Source organism: Microtus oregoni, unplaced genomic scaffold (assembly GCF_018167655.1).
Source record: "Microtus oregoni isolate MIOR12 unplaced genomic scaffold, Mior012 000040F_ref0000088, whole genome shotgun sequence".
NCBI classification, from domain to species: Eukaryota; Metazoa; Chordata; class Mammalia; order Rodentia; family Cricetidae; genus Microtus; species Microtus oregoni.
The window spans coordinates 17,301,760-17,329,386 of record NW_024543207.1 but is presented as its reverse complement, the minus strand read 5'-3'; the positions used below and the strand labels follow the sequence as shown (position 1 = coordinate 17,329,386).

At 38.7% G+C, this 27,627-nt stretch overlaps 2 protein-coding genes across 8 annotated transcripts in view; one reads left to right on the top strand and one right to left on the bottom strand.

Annotated features, from left to right (window-relative positions):
* Window positions 1–11,559, bottom strand: part of LOC121433584 (zinc finger protein 728-like) — a 38,617-nt gene extending 27,058 nt beyond the window's left edge. For 3 of the 6 annotated variants that reach the window (XM_041632064.1, XM_041632062.1, XM_041632065.1), the window contains exons 1-2: window positions 11,486–11,559; window positions 5,997–6,064 (exon numbers count right to left, since the gene is read on the bottom strand). The gene's annotated coding sequence lies outside the window, so the exon portion shown is untranslated. The remainder of the gene's footprint in view (window positions 1–5,996; window positions 6,065–11,485) is intronic. The other 3 variants (XR_005972335.1, XM_041632063.1, XM_041632066.1) reach the window with 1 other exon arrangement.
* A 61-nt stretch (window positions 11,560–11,620) lies between these two features.
* On the top strand, window positions 11,621–22,819 carry LOC121433594 (zinc finger protein 724-like). 2 transcript variants are annotated; one of them, XM_041632080.1, is made up of 5 exons: window positions 11,621–11,742; window positions 17,828–17,954; window positions 18,125–18,207; window positions 18,628–18,723; window positions 20,780–22,819. In XM_041632080.1, exons 2-5 carry the CDS (start codon window positions 17,881–17,883, stop codon window positions 22,054–22,056), a joined length of 1,530 nt encoding a protein of 509 aa, XP_041488014.1. In that variant the 5' UTR covers window positions 11,621–11,742; window positions 17,828–17,880; the 3' UTR covers window positions 22,057–22,819. The 2 variants fall into 2 exon arrangements, with proteins under 2 accessions (XP_041488014.1, XP_041488015.1); XM_041632081.1 differs by lacking the exon at window positions 18,125–18,207 and having other exon boundaries at window positions 11,627–11,742.
* The last annotated feature ends 4,808 nt before the right edge of the window (window positions 22,820–27,627 follow it).

Here is a 27,627-nt window from a genome sequence, read left to right as displayed (position 1 = left end):
GATAATAATCACTGAATATTAAATGGAATAATAGTCATGACTCACTTAATAATCAAGCTGGCTTTGGAGACATCATTTAGGGGTTGTTTATAATTGGTATAGGGTTGGGGTGGAAATTATGTAGGCTCAGGGATCTCTTTGAAAAAGAAAAAGGTAAATTGGATGGGATAATAGATTCGTGTGAGCTTACTTACATTAATAGTACACTGAGAAATAGAGTGAATACATGTGAGCTATCAGTTATAGGCAATTTACATTGATATAGATTCTTGTATATTGATACAAACTTAAATTATATTAAATAAGTTCCTATTTTCATCTACTGTTTGTTGACTTAGGCAAAGTTATTTTGTCATATTGTATGCATGCATGCTTCTATATCTCTGCTTAACAAGGGTTCTGTCCTTCTTTAAATCCAAGCATGTTTTTAACAGAAAAATTCAGAATTTCTGTCTCATACCACAAGCTGTCACATTTAGGGCAGAATGAAGAAAGGATTTAGAAAATTTTTTACTTTATCCACACCTATTTTTGTCTCTATTGTACCTTTCATTGAATATATGTCTGTATAAAGTGTTTAAGTTTTGCACAAGGAATAATGAATTTTCCCGCAGCAATCTTTGAAGATTCTAGGAAGAAGACGGGATCCCACAACAACAAGCCAACCTGGTTGATGTGATATCATGATGCTGATAGCACTACTATAAGACCTATTTTGGGTACCAGGTTCTCAACATGGTTCCAACTTGGTTACCTGAAATGGTGCACTTTTTTTTTTTTTTTTTTTACAATGTTCTGGTCAGAACTCAAAATAGGAACTTCAGAAAAACCCTACCGAATACTCAGGGGTTATTTACAATTATACCTCACAGTAATCTTGAAACTTAACCATCATTTTACTTTCGCAGGATCCCATAGAAATAACACCCCTATGATAGCTGGAAGTAATTCTAGAAGACATCGTTCTCCAACCCAACAAAGTTTGTCCTCAGGGTGAGAGACATCATTTAGGGGTTGTTTATAATTGGTATAGGGTTGGGGTGGAAATTATGTAGGCTCAGGGATCTCTTTGAAAAAGAAAAAGGTAAATTGGATGGGATAATAGATTCGTGTGAGCTTACTTACATTAATAGTACACTGAGAAATAGAGTGAATACATGTGAGCTATCAGTTATAGGCAATTTACATTGATATAGATTCTTGTATATTGATACAAACTTAAATTATATTAAATAAGTTCCTATTTTCATCTACTGTTTGTTGACTTAGGCAAAGTTATTTTGTCATATTGTATGCATGCATGCTTCTATATCTCTGCTTAAGACATTTTGTATATTGATACAATTTTAGTATATATTTATCATATTACAATATACATTTGTACCTCTGATCAAGATACTTATACATTGTTTACATTTTGAGGTCATTGTCCTAATTTGTTACACAGTTATTTAAAGATTGTTTAATATTCCAATATGAAGCCTTAGTCTTTAATTTATATAGATATTAAGAATTATAGGTCAATAGTCATCCATGTTTGTCATACTTTTTGGATACATATAGATTGTATTCCACATAGATAGTTAATCTTCAACCACTTCTAAGAGTTGTAGAATAGGGCATTTAAATAACTTAGGGCTCTATTGTCATGAGACACGATTGTTCTGGGCAGCACCAATCCTTTTCCTAGAGAATGTTGAGCACTGAAGACACTACAATTGGAGCTTGTTTTCTTCTTGGCAAAACTGGCTTTTGGGCAAGGAAATGCCCATGCATCAACTACTGACCAAATGCACGATGTCCAGACAGGACAAGAAGGATACAAGAAAAAAGACTGTCAAATCTTGCCAAGACAGGGTGACACAGTTTTGAAAAATTTCTTGCCTTTGATAATGGACTGTCAGTCACTCTATGCCTTATCCAAACTTCGCTGCTGCAACACTGCAGATGAGACGTTGGGTGGTTGCCCAGGTAGCCAGTTTTCTCTGCTTTTGTTGCACATTTTGGAAGTTGCTTGATTGCACCTCCTGCATACTCAAGTAATATTATTTCCCTTCTCAGGTCTTTGATGGGATTGAAGACTAGATAGTTAAGGCAGACTGTGGTGGTGCATGCCTTTAACCATAGCACTCAGGAGGCAAAGTCAGGTGGATCTCTGTGAGTTCAAAGCTAGACTGGTCTACAAGAGCTAATTCCAGGACAGACTCCAAAGCTACAGAGAAACCCTTTCTTGAAAAAAACAAAACAACAACCAAAAAGATTATATAGTTGTAATTACTTTCCTCTTATGACTTTGCCAAGTTATTTATAAGACTTAAACTCCCTAGGATAGGATAATTATTGAAACATTTATCACGTTTCTTCTTTGACATTGTTTATGCTGGTTCTTATTCTAATTTTTATACCCTTTATTTGTTTTTATTGTATATAATTTTGTATCAAGCTTAGAACTCTCTTATTTAAACAAAATGGAGAGGTGCTTTTGGAAATCCTACAGCCAGTAGCCTTTAAGTTACCCCCACACCTGGGCATGACCTCTTATACTATAAATGCTGATGTAAAGCATGCATTTTCTCTCTCTTCCAGCTACTGTATTCAGCTCCTGTTCCGTTTGTGCAGAGGACTGTGATCTGTGAGTCTACCCCTAAATAAAAAACCCTTTATTAAACTCGATTCTGAGCAAGTGCAGATTTCTTCATTTTAACATTTGTATTATGGACCCAAACAGCTTTAGTAATCAGTCAATAAAAGCAACAAATACACAGCAGGATATGCCACAGTGTCACCCCTATCTGAAGGGTTTCTATACAGAATATTTTTGATATATTTTAGGTAATATAAAAGTATAAAACATAATATTTCATGAATATTTGGACACTTGTATTATTTCACTGCAATTTGAACTACCTTGTCTTGAGAAACACTCGAAAGATTATTAAAGAGTTTTTTATTTTGAACATTTTTGGCAGTATTGGCATTTTTCTTGAGCATGAATTATCAGGTGTTTCAAAAGTTCTAAGTAAGTGCAAAAGACTTGGCACACTCTTCACAGGGTTTCTCTCACAAGTGTATTCTTTGATGTTGTTTAAGACCAAAGACGGCTAGAAGGCCTTGTCATTCTCCACACTCACAATGCCTCTCTCCAATATGAATAATCTGGGCTAAGAACATGCTACGAAAGCTCTAAATTCTTTGTCACAGTCTTTACACTTGTAGGGTTTCTCTCCAGAATGAACTGATTGATGTTCCTTAAGTTTTCTGGTATAGTTAAATAGTTTTCCACCTTCTTCATATTTGGAAGGTTTCTTCCAACATGAGTGAATTTGTGCTGAGTTAGGTATAACATTTTACACAAGGCTTTTCCACATTCTTCAAACTTGTAGGGTTTCTTTCCAGAATGGATTATGAAATGAGCAGAAGGAATCTGTGACATTTTAAAGATCTTGCCACATATTTCATATTTGTAGGGTTTCTCTCCTATATGAATGCTTTTGTGTTCTGAAAGTAATGATGGAAAACGGGAGACTTTGCCACGTACTTCTCAGTTTTAGGGTTCTTTCCTATATGAATGCTCATGTATATAGGTAGTCCTGATGAGTAATTGAAGGACATGCCACACATTTAACACATGTATGATTTCTCTCCTATATGAAAGCTCTTCTGTACAGAAAGTCATGATGGAACAGAAGCCTTTACACATAGTTGTATGATTTTTGCCTGTATGAATTCTCCAAGTACTTTAAATTAATGTGCGAACCAATCCCACACAAAGGAGTGGGATTCAAAGGAGTATTTATTTTAGGGGGAAAACATACAGAACACTGACAGCCAGAAAAGGAGTCTAATCGCTGGAGCGAGAGCAGGAAGCAAGAGAGCTAGCAGAGTGCCGCCACTATTTTTCAGAGAGAAATAGACCACGCCCCAGTGGGCTGGTATTTCAGCGGCAATTGACTGAAGGAGCGAAAGGCGGTCCACAGCACCAAACAATGATGCAGCAGGGAACCATGACACACACTTCCCACTTCCAGGGTTCTATCCTGTATGATTTCTCTTATGTCTAGAGAGTGCTGATGGAGAATCGAAATCCTTGCCACACTTTACAATTTTAACGTCTCTCTCCTGTATGAATGCTCATATATTTAGAAGGTTATGACAGATCAGTAAAGGCCTGACCACATACTTCACATTTGTAGGGTTTCTCTTCTATATGAATCCGCTTGTGTACAAAAAGTTGTGACGGAATATAGAAAGCTTTGTCACATACTTGACACTTGAAGGGATTCACTCCTGTATGAATGTTCTAGTGTTCAGAAACTTGTGATGCAACACAGAAGTCTTTGACACATACTTGACTCGAGAAGGGTTTCTCTTATGTATGAATTTTTTTGTGTGTATAAAATGCTGATGGGCTTTTGAAGGTTTTGCCACATACTTCACATTTGGAGGGTTTCTCTCCTGTATGAATAGTCCTGTGTATACAAAGTATTGATGGAGAACGGAAAGTCTTAGCACATTCTTCACACTTATATGGCTTCTTTTTTAGATTAATCAATCAACTTTAAGTATTTTGCAACCACTGACTATTTTGACTAAACTCATGTATAAATGGCACATGGAGCATAGAAATATCTATCTCTTCGCTATAAATTCTTAATCTAAGGATTAATAAATTCATTGGTATGGTGAAAAAACCATAGCAAAAATTTAGCTTGATGCTTATAAAAATATGCTGATAGTTAAACCTATTAATAAGAAATTTTTATTTACTACAGTATACTACACATATGATTCAACTCTTGTTCAGGAATATAGGACTATAACAAAACACTGCAATAATAGAAATTTTTAAATAGTAGTGACGTGGTTTGCTTCCATCTGGACTGATGACCTCATCAGGATGAAAGCAACCATATGTTCAGAAGTCATCTTTAGAAAAATTGAAGAACACATGCCATATGACTTCACCATCATTTGGATTGAGATGACCATGATGTATAAAACCAACTACGCAGCACCTATAAAACTGACTAGTACAACTGTCCCCTTTATGTTTTATTGTAATTTTTTATAGACCAAACTGTCAACAGCAGGTCTCTAATGTATTTTAGATTAGAATGGATTTTATATACCATTAAATTCCTAAGGTGATTATTCAAGTTGACAAAAAGCTGACTGAGAGATGTATGTCAATAGTTTAGGTCATTGTTAAGTGTAAGTTTAACCACTTATCTCTTTGTTGACACTAGACTTCTAAAATTTTTAAAATAAAAAACAAGATATGTTTTATAAGTGAGAACTAAATTCCTAATGTCTACTCAGGCTAGCAGAAACCAACGTAAAGAAATATGACTAGCATTTTTGTCTTTATGAACTACAACTGCATTTTAAAGTTTACTTCAATGCTAAGGGATCTTGAATTCAAAATTTTAAGGCTCAAGCTTAACAGGGATAAAACTGTAAAATCCTCACCTTATAGAAGCTACTAACTTATTATAAATTGTGAAAGATAATTAAAACATACACGTTAATGGTCAGTCACCTTAGAGATGATTCAATTCTTCCATGTGCTCAAAACTATGTAGTTAAACGTAGCAAAAATGTAATTCATTTATGAGAACAAGTTTTAGTCTTCCATTCATATTTTCAAATAGAGAAGTAAGTATATACAAAGAAAGTTTGTTTAAATTCAGGCATACTTAATAGATGGTCCTCAAAATCCATAGAGATCCATTGAATATGACATTTAAAATATTTATTAATTGACACAGAGGCCATCTGGATTATACTTCCTGCTCTAACTTTTCCTTCTCAGATCTCTGATGTTGAAGGAAAACTGTAGAGTTATCCACTTAACAGCAACAACAACAAAATAAATGAATAAATACCATGCCTCTTTATTTTGGATTTTTGAGACAGGGTTTCTCTGTAGCTTTGGAGCATGTCCTGGAACTAGCTCTTGTAGCCCAGACTGGCCATGAACTCAGAGATCTACTTACCTCTGCCTCTCAAGTGCTATGATTAAAGGTGTGCACCACCACAGTCTTGCTAATACTGATGTTCTTTCCTGGCACAAAAATTTAAAATAACGAAGTAATCAGATTTGAGATAGAAATGAAAAAACTAATAAGGTGTAAAAGGAATTTATAAAAATTTTAAAAGTATTTCCTCTGGGCAATATGATGTTTAAGAAATGCAAAGATAACGGCATGTTCTTGAAATTTCCTTAAAGGCCAAAAAGGTTGAATAGAAATTACAAGTTTAGAAGTTAAATTTTCTTCAGATTTTCATCTCTAGTTATTTTTGGTATAGCCTGAGAATCTGTTCCATCAGACAATCTTCAGAATGCAGTAAAAATGAACGCCTGCCGGCTAGTTTTTCCTCCACGGAACACTTATGCATTGAGAGTGTTCACATTTTTTTTTTATCATTTACAGTATCAGCTGCATATATACTTTAATATTTACTTGAAAAACTTTCAGAATTTTCTATTTTTCTCACAACTTCTATATATCCTGTTATCTAATATGAAGGAATTCCTGAGCTCCAAATAAAATTGTCATAAATATTAAAGACTTATAAGTGATCAGACACTGGCAAGGGAGGAGATTAAAGAAGGCTAACAAACACCTACACTATAAGAAAGGAATCATTTTCTACAGTATAAAGGCATTATTTTATTCCAAGCTTCTAGTACACAACTGGTAATAAAGAGATGACAGCTTGATCTGGAAACTATTTCTCTCTACGTATGGAACCTTCTCTGCGGTCAGTTTTGCAGAGATCTGTGATAAAATTCACTATGCAGTTATTAAGAGACCATGGATGCCAGCCCAGACTATTATACCCAGCAAAATTTTCAATCACAAGAAGGACAAAACAAGAATTCCATGAAAAATCTAGATTTCACCAATACCTAGCCACAAACCCAGACCTACATAAAATACAAGAAGTAAAACTCCAATCCAAGGAAGTTAGCTACACCTACAAAAACACAGACAATTGATGGACTCATGGTGGCAAATACCAAAGAAGGGAAAATGCACAAATTAACATCACCAATAATGAAAACTAAATTAACAGGAGATAACAATCACTGGTCATTACTATCCCTTAATGTAAATGGACTCAACTCACCTATAAAAAGGCACAGGCTAACAGATTGGATACAAAAACAGAATCCATCCTTCTTCTGCATACAAGAAACACATCTCAACCTCAAAGACAGACATTGTCTCAAAGTAATGAGTTGGGAAAAAATACACCAATCAAATGGACAAGCGGGTGTAGCTATCCTAATATCTAACAAAATAGACTTCAATTAGTCAAAAGAGACAAAGAAGATCATTTAATATTAGTCACAGGAAAAATCCATCAAGAAGAAATTTCAATACCGAACATCTATGCCCCATATACAAGGGCACCCTCATATGTCAAAGAAACACTTCTAAAGTTTAAATCATACATTAAACTCCACACACTAATAGTGGGAGACTTCAACACTCCCCTCTCACCACTGGACAGGTCATTCAGACAAAAATTGAAAGAGATATAAGAGAACTAACAGATGGTATGACTAAAATGGACTTAACAGACATCTATAGAATATTCCATCCAAACAGAAAAGAATATACCTTCTTCTCAGCACCTCATGAAACCTTCTCAAAAATTGACCACATAGTCGGCAACAAAACAAACCTCAACAAATACAAAAAAGTTGGAATAACCCAATGTACCTTATCAGATCACCATCGTTCAAAACTAGAAGTCAACAGCAATACTAATTCCAGAAAACCCACAAACACATGGAAATTAAACAATGCTCACCTGAATCATCAATGGGTCAAAAATTAAATAAAAGGGAAAATTAAAGACTTCCTAAAATTCAATGAAAATGACCATACAACATATCCAAACTTATGGGACACAACGAAATCAGTGTTAAGAGGCAAGTTCATAGCACTAAATGCCTACATAAAGAAGCTGGGAAAATTTCACACTAGTCAATTAACAGAACATTTGAAAATTTTATAACAAAAAGAAGCAACCACACCTAAGAAAACTAGATAGCAGGAAATAATCAAATTGAGAGCTGAAATCAACAAAATAGAAACAAAGAAAACATTATAAAGAATCAATGAGACAAAGAGTTGGTTCTTTGAGAAAATCAACAAAATAGATGAATCTTTATCCAAACTAACCAAAAGGCAGAGAGAAAATATATCCAAATAAACAAAATCAGAAATAAAAAGGGGGACATAACAACAGACATGGAGGAAATACAGAGGATCGTCAGGTCATATTTTGAAGACCTGTACTCCACAAAATTGGAAAACTTAAAGGAACCGAACAACTTTCTGGATAAATATCACTTACCAAAATTAAATCAAGATGAGATAAGCAAATTAAACAGACCTATAACTGCTGAAGAAATAGAAACAGTCATCAAGTCTCCCAACCAAAAAAAAAAAAAGCCCAGGACCAGATGGTTTCAGCTCAGAATTCTATAAGACTTTCAAAGAAGAACTAATGCCAACACTCCTCAAATTATTCCACACAATAGAAACAGAAAGAACATTGCCAAACTCTTTTTATGAGGCTATAATTACCCTGATACCCAAACCAAAGAAAGACATTACTAAGAAAGAGATTTACACACTCAAGAACATTGATGTAAAAATACTAAATAAAATACTGGCAAATCAAATCCAAGAACACATCAGAACCATCATCCATGACCAAGTCGGCTTCATCCTACAGATGCAGGGATGGTTCAACATACAAAAATCTGTCAACATAATCCACCATATAAACAAGCTGAAAAATACAAACCACACGATCATCTCATTAGATGCCGAAAAACCTTTTGACAAAATACAACATCCCTTCATGATAAAGGTCTTGGAGCGAGCAGGCATACAAGGAACATACCTAAACACAATTAAGACAATATACAGCAAGCCAACAGCTAACATCATACTAAATGGAGAAAAACTCCCAGTGATTCCACTGAAATCAGGAATAAGACAAGGTTGTTCACTCTCTCCATATCTATTCAATATAGTTCTTGAGGTCCTAGCTAGGGCAATAAGACACCAAAGGGAAATCAAGGGGATAGAAATTGGAAAAGAAGTCAAACTCTCACTGTTTGCTGATGATATGATAGTTTACATAATTCATCCCAAAAATTCTACCAAGGAACTTCTACAACTCATAAACACTTTCAGCAATGTAGCAGGATACAGGATTAACTAAAAAAACTCATTAGCCCTCCTGTACACAGATGATAAAAGGGCTGGGGAAGAAATCAGAGAATCAACACCCTTCACAATAGCCACAAATAGCATAAAATACCTTGGAGTAACTCTAACCAAACAAGTGGAAGACTTGTATGACAAGAACGTTAAATCTCTGAAGAAATTGAAGAAGACACCAGAGAGTGGAAAGATATCCCATGCTCTTGGGTAGGCAGAATTAATATAGTAAAAATTGCAATCTTATCAAAAGCAATCTACAGATTCAACACAATGCTCATCAAAATCCCAGCAAAATTCTCGAAAGAATGGTAGTCAACTTTATATGGAAAAGCAAAAAACCCAGGATAGCCAGAAAATTCTGTACAATAAAAGAACTTCTGGAGGCATCAAAATCCCTGTCAGGGCCCACAAATCCCTGACTTCAAACTCTACTACAGAGCTACAGTACTGAAAACAGCCCGGTAGTGGCATAAGAACAGATAGGAGGACCAATGGAACCAAACAGAAGACCCGGACATCAATCCGCACATCTTGGAACACCTGATCGTTGATAAAGAAGCAAACAAAAAATCAAATGGAAAAAAGAAAGCACATTTAATAAGTGGGGCTGGCATAACTGGATATCAACATGTAGAAGAATGAAAATAGATCATACCAATCACCACGCACAAAACTCAAGTCCAAATGGATCAAAGACCTCAATATAAAGCCAGCCACATTGAACTTTATAGAAGAGAAAGTGTGAAATACACTTAAACGCATTGGCATAGGGAATCACTTCCTAAATATAACCCCAGCAGCACAGACACTGAAACAATTAATAAATGGGACCTCCTGAAACTGAAAAGCTTCTGTAAAGCAAAGGACATGGTCAACAAGACAAAACGATAGCCTACAGAATGGGAAAAGATCTTCACTAACCCCACATCAGACAGAGGTCTGATCTCCAAAATATACAAAGAACTCAAAAAACTGGACACCAAAAGATCACATAATCCAATAAAAAAAAATGGTGTACAGACCTAAACAGAGAACTCTCAACAGAGGAATCTAAAACGGCTGAAAGACACTTAAGGAAATGCTCAACATTCTTAGTCATCAGAGAAATGCAAATCAAAACAACTCTGAGATTCTATCTTACACCTGTAAGAATGGCCAAAATCAAAAACACTAATGACAACTTATGCTGGAGAGGTTGTGGGGAAAAGAGAACACTTCTGCATTGCTGGTGGGAATGCAAACTGGTATAACCCTTTTGGATGTCAATGTGGCAATTTCTCAGAAAATTAGGAAACAACCTTCCTCAAGACCCAGTAATACCACTTTTGGATATATATCCAAAGCATGCTCAATTGTATCACAAGGATATGTGCTCAACTATGTTCATAGCAGCTTTGTTTGTCATAGCCAGAACCTGGAAACAACCTGAATGGCCCTCGAACAAAGAATAAGGAAAATGTGGTACATTTATACAATGGAGTACTACACAGCAGAAAAAAATAACGACATCTTGAATTTTGCAGGAAAATGGATGGAGCTAGAAAACATTATTTGCAGTGGGGTAACCCAGACCCGGAAAGACAATTATCACATGTACTCTCTCTTAGGTGGTTCTTTAACATAAGGCAAAGAAAGTCAGCCTACAAACCACAATCCCAGAGAACTTAGACAACAATACGGACACTAAGAGAGACTTACATAGATCTAATCTACATAGGAAGTAGAAAGTATAAAAAGACAAGATCTCCTGAGTAAATTGGGAGCATGGGGACCTTGGGGGAGGTCTGAAGGGGGGAGGGAAGAGGCAGGAAGGGGAGCAGAGAAAAATGTAGAGCTCAATAAATATCAATAAAGAAGTATAAAAAATAAAATATACCCTAAAAATAAAATAGGTATTAAATCAAGGCCTCTTCCACGTGATACAAGTGCTTTATCACTAAGTGGGCCCCTTTGCCATTTGGGACATGGAGTTGTGAGCTTTCTGTCTCAAGCCCCGGAGTATCTGAGATTACAGAACATTTCCAGGAAACGTGGTTTCAAAAAAAGCATTCCTAAAGAGTTTGTGTGTCCCAACGTAGCTTTCTGCTCCGTTATCCTGAAGTAAAATTGTGTCAGTGTGAACTTTCCTCCTGCCCTAATTTCCTAAGTACACCTGAGCTTTTTAAGTCACGACATATTGATCAGAGTAAGCAATAAAAGCAATACACATTGCCGTTAAAAGCTGAACTCACTTGGTAATCTGGGATTTCAACAGCAGCTTCATTTCAGGGATGGTCCGCTGGCAGTAAACTGTGCTTAGTGTGCTCTGAGGTTTGAGGCAGTCCTTCGCATAGCCTTGTGGGAAATGTAGTCTCTCACCGCGACGTCAACTGGACTGGACTCTGCTGTCTGTGCTTCCGGGTTCATTCTACATTTTTGTGTTTCTCCAAACTCTGCGCCTTTCTCAAAGTTGGGAGCGTGTGGCTTGTGCTCCGCGTTCGCCATGGAGGTTGGTCAAGGGTGCAGCGTAGCCTTGCGGGCCCGGAGGCCTGTGCAGGGTGGGCAGGTCCGGCCTGGTGGGAGCGGAGGAGGGGTGGGTGGGAGGCGGGGAGAAGCTGCCTGGTGCGATCTGTGCTGACCCAGGGTTTGGCCGATGGCTGGGGAGCGCTGGGGAGTGGGCGTGCTGATGGTGCGGGAGGGAATGCTCTGCTGGGGACCCGGCGGCTGCAGCGACCCTGTGCTTCAGGGACCGGAGAGCTGGCCCGCTAGTGCAAGAAGGGAGGACGTGGAAGGAATGTCCAGGATTGCTAGAGCAGGGTGGCTTGGCCGACTGCTTGTGCCCGAGGCCATGGTGGGAGCTCACATTCCAGCTTGGCTAGGGAAGCATGTCCTTATTACCTCTTACATTGCTGCTGTCAGATTTCTCAGGACATCTACATCTACAGCAAGTAGGGTTTTCTGGTTCCTCCTGTACTCTGTAGCCGGCCTGGGAATCTTGGTTTAAGTTGACAGAAGTTCATAAAGCTCTTCGATTCCAGGACAGAGTTCTGTGGGAGAGTTTGGTATTTGGGATGTTTGTCTCGTTTTCTTTAGAACAAATGGTTAGTTTTCAGGATGGCTCACTTTGGATAGGAATCTGTTCTCTATACCCGCCTAGACCGGATCCTCCCACATGCTCACGCGAGGCGGGAAAAATTCCACAAAGGGCACACTCAAAGCGTGGCACGTTCCAACTGATCCTACATTGCAGGGTAAAAAATACTAGAAAACAAGACCACATCCAATCCCACCAGAGACAGTGATGTCAGCAATTCGGACTCCTTTCCCGAGAGGAGAGGTTAGTTGGTGTATGGATTGTTAATGGAGTGGCCTTGAATGTCTCTGGGCTGGAGAAATAGTCTCCTACACCTTACAGGTTGTCTACAGTGCGCTCTAATCGCAATCTTTTCTTCCATCCTTACGCTGTCTAGGAACTCTGAAACCAATGAGTCTGAGTTGTCTTGAGGGGGCGGGGAGATGCCCAAGTATTTATACAGTGTCAGAAAGATTAAACGATGAAGTTGATCTGTGGTGATTTGTATACAGTCGGCTGCTCAAAATGGTTTTTGTTTGTTTTTCGAGGCAGGACTTCTCTGTGTCACAGCTCTGGCTGTCCTGGAACTAGCTACAGGCCAGGGTGGCCTTGAGATTTCCCTGCCTCGCCTCCAGACTGCTGGGCTGAACGGTGTTTGCCACCACACCCGCTTCACCCTATTGTGCTGCGGTATATTTTGCCACCTTTAACCCCAGCACTCAGGAAGCAGAGGCAGGAGGATCTCTGAGTCCCAGGACAGCCAAGGTTCCACAGAGAAACCCTGTCTCAACAAAACAAAACAAACAAAAAGCAAAACTCTTTTGCCACACTTCAGTCAAACTGAGTATTCCTGTATTGGAGACTGTCTTACAACATTAAAGTCTATTCCTAGAAAGCACAGGCTTTAAACAACATCATAAACACTAATATTTTCTATGTATTATCTAGCTGTAATTGACAGAGACACTCCTAATTAACATCACGAATCTACAGAAAGCTAATGATATGCCTTTTTACACTGTTTAAGGTGTGAAAAGTTCATGTTCTTGTACCTCAGATCTTGTTTCTTGCAATGCAGAGGTGATACAGCCATGTGCTCATTTATATTATGGCTCACACACATATATATTTAATATATACATGTAGGCAGATGTTTCTTTTCTCGGAGCCACTCAGTCCCAGATGCCAGGCTGCTGCTTTCCAAATTGCCACACACAGGTTTAATATTACTTATAAATGCTTGAACAATAACTAAGGCTTATTATTAACTAGCTCTTACATTTGACGTTAACCCATCTTCCTTGCTTATGCTCTGCCACTTTGGTAGCTTTTCTCAGTACTGTGTGATCATCTCGCTCTCTCTGTGTGTGCCTGGCGTCTGGCCAGTGTCTTCCTGACTCCGCCCTTCTCCTTCCCATCATCCTTAGTCTGGTTGCCCCACCTATGCTTCCTGCCTGGCTATTGGTCAATCAGCCTTTTATTAAATCAATATAAGTGACAAATATTCACAGTGTACAAGAGGATTATTCCACAGTATTTATCCATGCACGCACATGCATTTATCATATATTAAATAGACCTGGGATTGAAAAGAAAAAGCAAGTGTATTCTGTATCATACCTTGTTATCTTTGCATTTGGGAGGAGGGAGCAAAAAAATCACTTGTTCAGGGTCACTCTCTGCTTCAGTAGCAAATTCAGGGCCAGATATGTTACATGAGTCTTAAAAAAACAAAAGAAAAGAAAACAAAACTTTTTTTTTTAATAGGAGCCATTGTTCCTTTACTGGGGCGGGGGAAATACTTTCAGTCCCCAGCAAAAACCTGGCTCCCTTCCACATGCGCTTGCCTGGGCTTGGTCTCCTGTATGTGTTTGCCGTTCACTGTGCCGTCCTAAGCACCATTGCTTTTCTTTTCCTACTGCATTCCACTGTTGGTTTGTTGATTTCCTCGTCTATTTTGCAGCCGTTTTCTTGACGTGTCCATCTGTATTCTTCTTCAGATACCAGAGGTAGATTCTTTGCTAAATTTGGGGGATGATCCTTTCTAATACATTTTTCTTGTTTGGGTTATGCCTTACATCTTATGGGTAAAGTCCTACTATGTAACTATAGCTGGCCTTGAACTCTATATAGATCAGGGTCTCCTTGAGCTTCCAGAGATCTGCCTACCTCTGCCTCCTGGGTGCTGAGGTTAAAGGCGCACCACTATGTCCATGCCTTGTAATTATCCTTGATATGTGGACTTTATTAATAACAGTGACCCTTGTTGGGCTAGAATATCTGGAACTTCTCAAAGCTATCCTGGGAACATGTGTAATGGCCTTTGGACTGTGTTTTCATTGGCATTGAACTTAACATTCAAGTTCTAATGTTCCTCCCAGTGGCTCTTTGAGAAAGGCAAGTCAGAATTCACTGTTTTGGTCAGGTCTCAAACAATACCGAAATTGAATGTCTGATCCAGTCTTTACATCCCCAGGAAGAAGGCAGACATTTGGAGGCTGTCCTCCAGTTCCTGCCTTTGTGGTCTACATGGAAGCAGGGTGTAAGCAAGTACAGCATCGTGACTTTTCTACATCTGAGCAGCTATATCCCAGCCCTGTCCTTTTCTGTTTTGTGTATGAGTCTCAGTCTGTCACCTTCCGTGCTGTGGGCAGTACACGTGGGTGAATCCCTCACAGGTTTGCTTTGGCACATCCTGAGAATACAATGCCGAGAGACCATGTTCAGCTTAGTGCAGGGACTGTTTTCTTTCCTCTTACACTTTCAGCTCTGTCTCTCTGTTAACTATTCACGGTTGTTGTAAAGGTTTAAAACCTGAATAATTAATATACCACAGTGTATTCTGAGCTCTGTTTTAACTCTGTCCACAAACCAGAAAAACCTTCTGAGGTAGTTTGGATGAAAATGAGCCCATGAGTCATATACTTTAATACTTGGTCTCTATTGGTGAACGCTTTGGGAAGGATTAAGAAGTGTGGCTTGGAGGTGTGTCATTGGGGGCAAGCTTAAGGTTTCAAAAGATTCCCATAATCCCCAGTTTGTTTCCTCTGCCTCGTGCTGGTTTCTCTCCATCTAGGGCTGAAAAATGAGCTGTGATTAACAAGAGCCTAGCACTATAGAACTGATGTTTGATACCAGGGACTGAGAAATCAGCTGTGATTAAAAATAGACCATAGCCACTGAGGTACTAGCTTCTGGCCTCAGCACAGTGAGCTACAGTCTGGAGCAGGTCAAAACTGAATTTCAAGCTGGCAGCTGCCCTTTGTATGTATGAGTCTGTCACGTGGTACTGATTTTGAAAGCATTAAGAAGCAATGGAGAGCAGGTGGGACATTGCACTGTGAAAGTTCTAGAAAGGCCATTGTCATTTGTAGTGGAGACCACATCGGTGACAGGGTCATGAAAACCAGGTACGTTCAGACATCAAGACCAAGACTGTCCACTGTGATCATCTCACTTACCATGGGATACAGGCTTGGATCAGTTTCTTTGGAGCTCTCTACTGGGAATGAAGTAGCTGGTTCATTCATATAGTTATATGCAGTAGGGAGGCTGCTAGTTAGATCCCAGCTGCTCAGGTGCAAAAGTACCACACAGATGTTGTAGAGAGAGGGAGCGGGCCCTTACACCCGAAATAATCACACAGAAACTGTATTCACTGTAAAACATTGCTTGGCCCATTAGCTCTAGTTTCTTATTGGCTGATTCTTACACCTTAATTTAACCCATTTCCATTAATCTGTGTATCACCGCGTGACTGTGACTTACTGGCAAGATTCTAACTGGCGTCCATCTCAGGCAGAAGATCCATGGCGTCTCTCACTCTGCCCTTCTTCCCAGCATTCAGTTCTGTCTTCACCGCCTACCTAAGTTCTGCCCTATCAGGCCCAAAGCAGTTTCTTTATTCATTAACCAATGAAAGCAACACGTGAACAGAAGAACTTCCTACACCACACAGAAACAGTATTAATTAAATCACTGCTTGGTTCATTAGATCTAGGTTCTTATTAGCTAACTCTTACATCTTAATTTAACCAATTTCTATTAATCTGTGTATCGTCACAAGGCTGTGGCTTTCCATGTAAAGATCTGGCATCCATCTCCTGTGGGGCTACATGACTTGTCACTGACTCTGCCTTCTTTCTCCCAGCATTCAGGTTTAGTTTCCCCCATCTAGCTAAGTTCTATAGGCCCAAAGCAATTTCTTTATTCATTAACCAATAAAAGCAACACATAGACAGAAGGACCTCTCACACTAGTTATATTTATAGGTTTCTGAAGAACATGCACAGTGCTTTTCCTACTGTCTGTGCCAGTTTACTTGGGTACCAACTGAGTATCAATGCTGTTGTTATCCATGATCCTTTCTAACAACTTTGTACAATTCACATGAGAGTGAATTCTAAGACTAGGCTGCAGATAGCTGAGGGAATCCTTGTGACTTTGCACTTTATGGTCTCCATCAGAAAGTCTTTTGACAAGGTTCAGAGGATCCTGCAAAGAGGGGAAGGTGGAGACTCTACATATGTTCATAAGTACATACACATATGTCCAGTGCTACAAAGAGCAAAATCTGTTTATTTATTTAATTTATTTATTGCCAATCCAAATTCCTACTCCCTCTTCTCCTCCCATTCCCTTCACACACCCTCCCATCCCACCCCCTCTAATCCTAAGAGAGGGTAAGGCACTTTGCTTTGTGGAAGGTCCCAGGCCCTCCCTACTACATTTAGGCTGAGCAAGGTATATATCCAAAGAGAATAGGATCCCGAAAAGCCAGTACATGTAGTAGAGATAAATCCCAGTGCCACTATCAGTGGTCCCTCAGTCTGAAAGAGCAGAATCTTGTCTATGACAATATAGATATGCTTATTATTTCGGACCTGGAAAGTAACACAGGATCTCAGCCATAGACAGACTCCAGAGAACTTGATCACACTGACACTGGAGGGATATGGGTGTTTCCAATGGTCCAGTGATATGAGGAAGAGATGCACGGGAAGTACTGATCAGTGGGTGCACAATGCAGTTAGGTCGGAGCAGGATGCTTAGGCTATTATTGCACAGAATCTTCAAAATTATTTAAGGACCATCCAAGGTATATATCTAGCTAGTATTATCTAACAAAGTATACAGCTAACATTATATAACCCTTCATTAATATGTACGTCTCTCATTTTTACAAGTTAATCTAAGCAGTAAGACTATTACTGCCCTCATGGATCATTTTGAACATTATACATTAAGATGACAGGGGAGCTAAAATATAGAAAATTTAAAAGTAAGAGGTAAAAAAGGTAGTGTCATATATTGCTAACACTAGACCTTTGAAGACCAATGCAATTGAGTCATGAGTTTAAAATCTGCTTTAGGAGCATCGCAGATATACGAATACCAGACAGAGAGGGAGAAACAAAAGAAAATATTAGTATTACATTTAGTGTATTTAGAATATTCAAATGTTGTCTATGCTGTTAAATTGTCCTATTTGATTAATTTGTGATAATTATTTTTATTTCAGGAACTTCTGTCATTCACAGATGTGGCCATTAATTTCTCTGCAGAGGAGTGTGAATGTCTGGACTCTGCTCAGTGGAATCTGTACAGGGATGTGATGCTGGAGAATTACAGCAACCTGGTGTTCCTGGGTGAGGATCACGTCAACAGGGAATTATTTATTCACTGTCAACATGTGACTTCTTCCATTTGTAGAATATCTTATGGGAGTTTGTGCTTTTGATTGATTAGCTTTGTTTCCTTCCTTCCTTCCTTTCTTTCTTTCTTTCTTTCTTTCTTTCTTTCTTTCTTTCTAAGACAGGGTTTCTCTATGTAGCACTGACTCTCCTGGAGATTGCCTTGTAAATCAGACTGGTCTCTGCCTCCCAAGTGCTGGGATTAAAGGTGTGTGCCGCCACCCTTGCAGCTGGTCGATTAGTTTCATATGCCCATTTTTAAAGGAAAAATTAGGGGAAATATCAATATAGCTAAGAAACATTCTCTTTTTGTGCTTTTATCGGGTTTGTTTTCCTAGTGTGCACCCTGTGGTAGCAATGTTAGAAGCTCAGTGGCATGAGACATGGAGCCCATGTGTTACAGAAAGTGTCCCACCCTTCATCTTTAATACTTTAATACTTTTCCTGTAATGAGGTTCAGGATCTGTAGGTTGTAAAGTACTCCTAAGCATCCTGTATTTCATGGAATATTTAAACACAGGATTTTCCATAATTGTGCACCATCTCTTTCCTTATAAGCACAGAACTGGGGTTCATGTGATAATTTCTAGAAGAAACAGCCAAGCATCTTGTTCTCTTTTCCAAACAGGTCTTGCTTTCTCTAAGCCGTATCTGGTCACATTTCTGGAGCAAGGTACAGAGCCTTGGAGTGTGAAGAGACAATCAGCAGCTGCCAGCCATGCAGGTGTGTAGGAACGGGCACAGTAGAGCCAACAAATGACAAGTCTGTGTAAAGTGTATATTGAGAAGTTGGGTTTTGCTGGAAACCTCTTACTGTCAAAAGCTTTTCCTGTATGATGTTTACTGTGATAATCCTCTCCAGGAAGCTTTGGATGTTTTAGTAGTGATTGCCAAAGTCCTTTATCATCATTCCTCGTTTTGTTGTATCTCTGTGTAGTGTCTATCTGTATTCACATCTGCACGTGTCTGGGTGCCTGTGTGCATACAGATTCCCATGCACACATGCTTCTGGAGGAGCAACGCTGATGTTGAGAATCTTTCTTGATCGCTCTCCTACCTTATTCATGAAGTCAGGGTTTCTTAGACAAACTCAGAGCTCGTCCCCTCAGCCAGTTTGCTCTAGGGATTTCCCTGTCTTCATCGTCCAGCCCTGGAACCACAAGCCAGACACCATGGCAACCCCACATTTACAAACATTCTGGTATCCGAACCCCAGTCTTCATGCTTGGGTGGCAGGCATGTGAACTGCTGAACCATCTTCCCAGTCCCAGTCCTTTCATTTTTTTTCCTGGAAGGTCTAGATTATTACAGGCTTTTCTTTGCTTCCTATGAACTAGAAAATATCTACACACTTCTACAAGCCTTAGTAGGACAGTGACACACAGATAAGCATCTCTGGTTTCATTTACATGATCATAAGCCGAACTGGTTTCATCAGAGCTCTCGTGTGTGTGCATGTGCGTACACATGACACTGCCAGTTTTGAGGACAAGGGACACTGGAGCTGATTTTCTCCTTCTGCCGTGTGGGTTGTGAGGATGGAGAAGAGGTGTTCAGACACATTTGGGGTTAATGCTCTTTAACTTCTGAGCCATCTTACTGGTCTGATAATGTATTCCTATGAAGGTTGGGTGTATTTTTATACTTTTTTTTGCCACACACTCAATGTTTTAAATTTAAAATGCCATGCTTTTACAAGTATATAGTCATAGCTGAAAACTATATATCTAGATAAATTCCGTTAGTAGATCTTTGATACTCTTTCCAATTTTTATGAGTCCCAACCTCATCTTCTTTTTTTTCTTATCCTGCAACTTTATTTTCTGTATTTGATTTTTTTTTTACTCTTGGCTCCTTTACATTTTATGATAATATGCTCAGCTGTACCCATGATGTTTTTCTAGATGATACTACCTGTTACTTACTGTATTCTTTAGGACAATGTAAGAAAGTAAGATATCTATGCTTAGGTCTATTGAGAGTGAAACTGTTATCATTGCCTATAAAAATATCATTTCTGATTTCAAGCCATGTGTATTTTCTCTCTTTGTTGGATACTCAATAGTTGTAGCCCTCTAAGTGGGTGTTCCCAGAAATTGTGCAACTTTTGTATTTATTGATAGACATGTTCCCCTTAGCTGGACTTATGCCACTTGTAAGTAAATGAGAAAGTTTTTTGTAATTTGATTTTTTTAAAAGTATTTATACTATTGTTGGTAAAACATAACACTCTCTGAAATATATATTGTATACTGTTTAAAAGTTTTATGTAGCAAATCTTTACAAGATTTTATAGCTTTGAAACATGAAACTGTATGCTCAAAAAAATTTTTGTATTTCTTCCTCCAACCAATCTATCACAATCACCATTGGCTTCCTGTTTGACATGTGTTTTAACTGTGAGTTTTTATGTAAGACCAAAAATAGAGTATTTATATAATGGCTTTATTTCCTTTAGTACAATGCTCTTTCAGAATTTTTTATTTAGGTGTTATGTCAAGTTTGGCTAGTTAAGGTAAGTAGTTCTCCATTATTCGTTTGTTCCACATTGTCTTCACATTCTCAGTTCAGTGGTAGATTAGGTTGTTACAACTGTATTTTCTAAATGATGCTACTAGGGACATAGGTGTGCAAATGTCTGTACTTTCCCATTATGATGTCTCTATGTGTCAAAATATAGTCACAATTTTAAAGTATTCATATTAAAAATTGAGCAGCACAATTATAAAATATGATGGCATACTTATGCTTGTACTGACCCTTCAACCCTTTCCCTACAGGATCAAAGCCCCATAAATGTAAAGAATGTGGGAAGGCCTTTGATAGAAACTCAGTCCTCATTCAGCACCAGAGAATTCACACTGGAGAGAGACCCTATGCGTGTGAAGAATGTGGGAAATCTTTCAACTATTCTTCCAGCCTTAAACAGCACCAAAGAATTCACACTGGAGAGAAACCGTACAAATGTGAGGTATGTGGCAAAGCCTTTAGCTGTTCGTCATATCTGGGTAAGCATCAGAGAATCCACACTGGAGAGAAGCGCTACAGATGTGAAGAATGTGGTAAGCCTTTCACTAATTGTTCAGGCCTTGTTGTTCACCGAAGAGTCCACACTGGAGAGAAACCCTACAAATGTGAGGAGTGTGGCAAGGCCTTTAGCGTTCGCACAACGCTTTCGAAACATCAGATAATTCACACTGGAGAGAAGCCGTACAGATGTGAAGAGTGTGGAAAGACTTTTAATGTTCATTCAACACTTTCTAAACACCAGAGAATTCACACCGGAGAGAAACCTTACAAGTGTGAAGAATGTGGCATGGCTTTCAATGTTCGCTGCATCCTCTCTAAACACCAGAGAACCCATACTGGAGAGAAACCCTACAAATGTAAAGAATGTGGCAAAGCTTTTAACTGTTCGTCCAGCCTTCACCAACACCAACAGATACATAGAGGAGAGAAACTCTACAAATGTGATGATTGTGACCAGGCGTTTAGCTGTTCTTCTTACCTGTACAAGCATCGGCGAATCCACAGTGGTATGAAACCCTACAAATGCAAGGAATGTGGCAAAGCCTTTTACTGCTCTGTCAACCTTATTTACCATCAAAGAATTCATACTGGAGAGAAACCATATAAATGTGATGAGTGTGGAAAAGCCTTTAGCATTTGTTCAACTTTTATGAAACACCAGCGAATACATAGTGGAGAAAAACCTTATAAGTGCAAAGAATGTGACAAAGCCTTTAATAATTGTTATAATCTAATTCAACACCAAAGAATCCATACTGGAGAAAAGCCCTTCAAATGCAAAGACTGTGGCAAAGCCTTCAATTATACTTCAAGTCTTGCTCAGCATGAAAGAATTCACACTGGAGAGAAACCCTACAAATGTGAACAGTGTGGCAAGGCCTTTAACTCTTCTTCAAACCTTAAACATCACTGGAGACTCCACACTGGAGAGAAGCCCTACAAATGTGAACAGTGTGGCAAAGCCTTTAAAAATTGTTCAGGCTTTACTCGACACTACAGAACTCATATCAGAGAAAATCCAGATTAGTGTAAACACTGTCTCAAAGCCTTCAATAGTTGTTTAGTGATACTTCAACACTAGAGAATTCATATGAGAGAGAAACTCTACAAATAAAAGGGATAAGGGAAGACATTTAATAACCCTTATTCAACATCCAACATTTCATACTGGAGAGACCTTATAATGGTGAAGAAGATGACTCTCTTGAGCATTCTATATTTATGCAACATCAAAATTTAGATTTCAGAGAATCCCTACAAATGCCAATAATGTGGGAAGTCCTCTTTAACCACAAGTGAATTCTAATCAAACTTCATATATACGTAGTGACTTGGGAAGGAACAGTCAGCTTTATAACACTGGGAGAAGCAAAGAGTAAAACGCACTATGTAAGCAGTGTTGCAGGACTTTCCTCATCATGTAGACCTTAAGAGGTTTAAGGAAATGAGCGTAGACAAACTTCATGAATTGTATGCATAGAATTTAACACAGCATGGAATCTTGCTTATAATTCATAGTGGATGGTATAGAAAAACTCATTATAGACTTTGGGATATAGATAACTTAAGTTTATGAGGATATCAATATGTTATAAATACAAGTTATAACATAAACTCAATTTTGAAAACTATAGGATCACAACTGTTAGGTAATTTTATCAGAAGAATATGACTGAGTCCTGATACTTAAGTGTCTGTTTCTTTTTTTTTTTTCAGAAATCATATAATACACTATTGGAATATGAAGTTTAGTGACTTTTATAAATAAAACTGAGCAGTTCTTAAATGCATTGTCAATGTTGTGTATAGAATTACATTCTGCTATAGACATTAAAGTATCTACCTTAGTGAGGTGTGATGGCTCACCTTGGTTGTCCTCTTGACACATCCAGGAAGAGGGAACGTCAATTAAGAATCATCTCTATCAGATAAGCTTATGACCATGACTGTTACGTTTCTTTAGCACACTGATATAGGAGGTCCCAGTCCACCGAGGACTATAGCAGCCCTCGGCTATGAGCCTGGGCTGTGTACGAACCGTATCCAAATGAGGCTGCGAGTAAGCCAAGTAAGTAGCATTCCTTTGTGATCTTTGCTTAGGTCCCTGCGTCGCATTTCTTCAATGACGGACCGTAATGTGTAAAATGAAATAAACCCTTTCTTCTCCAAGTTGTTTTCTGGTCATGGGGTTTATCAAAGTAGCAGAAAAAAACTAGGGCCTAAGGAATCTAGGTAACATTTTAATTATAACTACTGGCGATTAGTGGGATAGTTAGTCTGTTCCAATGTTAATGTGCTTCATCTAATTTGTAGCATATTATCATTTATGTTATATCATTATTCATCCACTTATCAATTAGTTTTATATCATGCGTTTTATAATAAAGTTATGCCCTTTTGACTCTTGTATTTTATATCAAATTCTATCAAAGAGTTTTACTATAGAACCTCTTCAGCATAACGGTATACTCACTGCTAGGAGTCATTCACATCAGCTGAAATATGTAATTATAATATGTACGCTGGGACTGAGAGAATTTGAGGGGACTGCTCAAGTAGAAGATGTCTTCGGATTTCTGTTGTCATGAAGAGACACCATTACCACAGCACCTGTGACAAAGAACATCATTCAGTTGTGGTGGCTCACTTGCAGTTCAGAGACTCAGTCCATTGTCATGGTAGGACATGGCAGTGTTCAGGCAGACATGGTGCTGGAGAGGTAGCTGAAATGTCTACATCTTGCAGGTAACCGGAAATGGATGGTCTCACTGGGTTTGGCTTGAGCATATATGTGATTGAAAGCACACCTCCACAGTGACATCCTTCTTCCAACAAGGCTACAAGTGCCATGCCCCTTGGGAGCCATTTTCTTTCAAACCGCCAGAGAAGCTAATTTGAAATAGTTGACATCTCATAATCGACCAGTCAACCACACATCCTGAGGCACACACACACCCCTGATCTTCAGAGAGCTCATTTCTCTAAATAATTTGCTTTTTAGTCTTTTGTTTGTTTGCTTTTTTTTTTTTTTTTTTAGACAGGGTTTCTCTGTGGCTTTGGAGCCTGTCCTGGAACTATCTCTTGTAGACCAGGCTGTTTACAGACATCCGCCTGCCTCTGCCTCCCAAGTGCTTGGATTAAAGTCATGCGCCACCACCTCCTGGCTGCTTTTCAGTCTTTTTATGCTGATTCTAATATTGTTAGTCTTGCATCACATAATATATTGTTTATAAAAGAAGGAAGGTTTAGTTTACCAATTACGTGCTTTTAGTAATGTCTGATTTTATTAATCATTTTCAGAAATTGCCTTTAAATTATGATACTAAGTGAATATACTAAGATACACATTCATTTATTATTACATCTTATTTTTTAAACATATTCCTCTTCATTTTGGTAAGATACAGCTTAGTGGTTGGTGTTGACTGAGATACTATGTTGAGGCGGACACTGGGAGAGCTTCATATATGCTTTTGTTAGAAACAACAGAAACAAAATAATCTTCCCTAGCAAGCAGAGAACTCAGCATGGGATTCTTGGTTTTTTGAAAAGGAAAACTGATGGTATGAAAGCAGTTGTGCTGTCTCTTCGGAGCGCGCACTGAGCTTCTGGAGAGCACGTCCCGTTTCCCAGTGTCTCCTTCTTTAACTCCCAGCTACATGCTCAACACAGCCATTGTCCTTTATCACCACCACTACGACTCTTGCTTATTTTCTCTTCTCCCCACTCAACTTCATCTAACCGGAGATTTCCATTTCTGATGTGTACTCTCATTTTCTCTATTGTAAGGGTATTTTTCAGGTACTCACGGCATCCTTCATTTTCAGTGCTCGTTCCTAATTGACCCAAAGTAGCCATAGTTGTGTATGCTGTAGAATATGGTTTTGATATATTTGTCAATTGTGTAATAAATGGAATTTGCAGATTTAGCGCCTCAATCATTTATGATTTTGATGGTAAGAATAGCTGGGGTCCTTCAGGCTACCGTGTTATGGATCGCAAGTTATGAGCTGTCAGTATCCCATAGTGATATTGAGTGCTTCCCATATAAATTATATATTAGTATGTCTCATTTGGAGAAATAATTCCTATATATGTCCAATTTTGAACCAAATTATTTGAGTAGTTTTGATATGTCGTTTGACAACACTATCATCTGAATTAACCATTGAGGGATTCATTTCGGACAAACATTCATCATCGAATTCTAGAACAATTTGAATGCACATACTCCTACTACACACTGCATAGATTTCAGCTATTTCTATCAGGTAATCAGTAGGGAAAAACTCATGAGTGAAGCCTCTCTAGAAGCCCCAAATCACATATTCTTTTCTCTCTTCCCTGGTCCTCATTTTTTGAGAAGCCTCCACTGACGGTGTTTTTCTTTGTGTGAAGGAGCACTGCCTTTGTAGCATTCTTTACTGCAGAGTTTGGCTTAAAGCATACACTTCGGTGTTTTCAGTTTCCATTGCTTTCTTTCTGAGTGAAGTACCACATATACCAAACTTGTTTCAAACTTGCCGTGTACCTAAGGATGACTTCAGACCTCTGATGGTCCTATTTCAAGTACCCAGATGCTGGGATTTCCAATGTGTAAAACCAGACTTGCTTTTATGCAAGCACCCAGTTCGAATTTCCAAATACTCAGACCATGAACACCTTTTCACATATTATCTGTTTGCATTGCACATTTGAAGAATGGTCTTTTCAGAACGTTTGCCCACTTTTTAAGATTAGTGATTTGCTTTTTCTTATGAATTCTTTTGTAGTACTTCATAACACCCTCGATATTAAACTTCTGTCTGATACAGTGGGCCAACAATTGTTCCCACTCTTTCACCTCTTACTCTCTCCGGTGTTTCTACTGTTGTTTCCATTGCTTGGCAGAAGCTTCTTAGTTTCATGTGATCCCATTTGTCGGTTCCAGTGATAATGTCTTATGTTGCTGGAATCTGCTTACCTATCTGGTAACTTAGAAATTTAAAATCTTTGACCTTTGATTTTTCGCAGCAGGGTAAGAGATGTGGATCTACTTGTATTCTCCTATATATGGAATCCAGGTTTTCCACATCATTTATTTAAAAAGGTATTTGGGGCCTGGGAAGATGGCTCAGTGATTAATAGTACTGGCAGCTCTTCCAGAGGTCCTGAGTTCAACTTCCAACAATCCACAGGGTGGCTCACAACCATCTGTAGTGAGATCTGATGTCCTCTTCTAGTGTGCAGGCATACATGCAGGAAGAATAAATAAATTTTTAAAAGTAGTATTTCCTTCAGTATATATTTTTGCTACTTTTGTCAAAACTGGGGCTGTAACCATTTGGTTTGTTTCTTGATCACACAACACATACCCCCTCCCCCTGTGTGTGTGTGTGTTTAGTTTTTTATGAGCCACGGTTTATGTAGTTCTGGCTGTCCTCTGTAGACCAGGCTGGCCTCACACACAGATCCACCTGCCTCTGCCTCCCGAGTGCTGGGATTAAAGGTGTGCGCCTCCACTGTCCAGACCTAGATGGTATATTTTATTCCAGTCTGTTTAGTGATATGGCTTTCAGTTTTTACTGTGGCTGTATAATCTACATTGAGGTTGGACACTGCGTTACTTCCAACAATGCTTTTTATAGCAGATATTGCTTTATTTATTTAGAGTCTTTTGTGCTTCCTTGTGAATTTCTAAGTTGTGGCCTTTTCTATTTCTGTGACCACTGCCATTGGAGTTTCTCCATCTCTTCTTACAACCACTTTCTGAATTTCTCAAGTAATTCCGCCATTGCTTTGTCTATCTAGTTTTCAATTTTTGCTGCTTTTCAGAGGTGTCGAAAGAGCTACAAGTCATGAAATATTTTTACAGTTCTTCACTTAGGGAGTTTTCCATGTTCAATTTTGTCATTTGATCTTTTAACCTTTTCAAGAATTTGGTCAGCTCTTCCTTCTTCCTCTGTTGAATATTAAAGACCTTATTCATAGTTTGGATTCTGGTGTTTGATTCCTGATTCCTCTGCTAAGAAGATCCCCACATCACTCATATATTCCCGATGGGTCTTGAGGTTATTATTCCACTGGGGATTCTGGGCAGGATATTCAACATCTGTGGCCCAAACCCTGGTAGAAATGGAATGGTCCCTCCTATATGACCATGGCAGCCTGCCTATTCATCATCATCCTGCCCTAGGAAGAGAGTGGCCTAGATCAACATCTAGTTCATTTTGTATTCCCAGGAACAATTCTGAAGCCTTTTGTATTCAGGGTATAATTGCTTCTCCATTCTGAGTTGGGGGTAGTGAGAGAAGTTCAAAGCAGATCCTCGATTTTCAGAACACTCTCTGAAGAGCAGTGTCAGGGCCAGGAAAAATACTGGAATTGAACAAACTAGATCAAGCCTAATGTGGCAGGAAATCTTACCAGACAGATGTCACGGCGCATTATCCTCCGCCCTAAAGATGAATTCTCTCAGGGAAAGGCATAGCCTGAAAAACCTTTTAAACAACATGGAATAACGTTGAGAAGGGCACAGACTGATCTCAACACTTCTATTCAGATGCCAGATGCCCTGAACTGGGGCTCAGCCTTGTATCTATCTACTACATTTCAATTG

Coding starts and splice junctions, on each gene's coding strand:
- LOC121433594 (XM_041632080.1), top strand. CDS start 17,881: ATGTCTGGACTCTGCTCAGTGGAATCTGTACAGGGATGTGATGCTGGA. Junction 17,955..18,124: donor CAGCAACCTGGTGTTCCTGG/GTGAGGATCACG, acceptor TTTCTAAGACAG/GGTTTCTCTATGTAGCACTG. Junction 18,724..20,779: donor AGCAGCTGCCAGCCATGCAG/GTGTGTAGGAAC, acceptor CTTTCCCTACAG/GATCAAAGCCCCATAAATGT.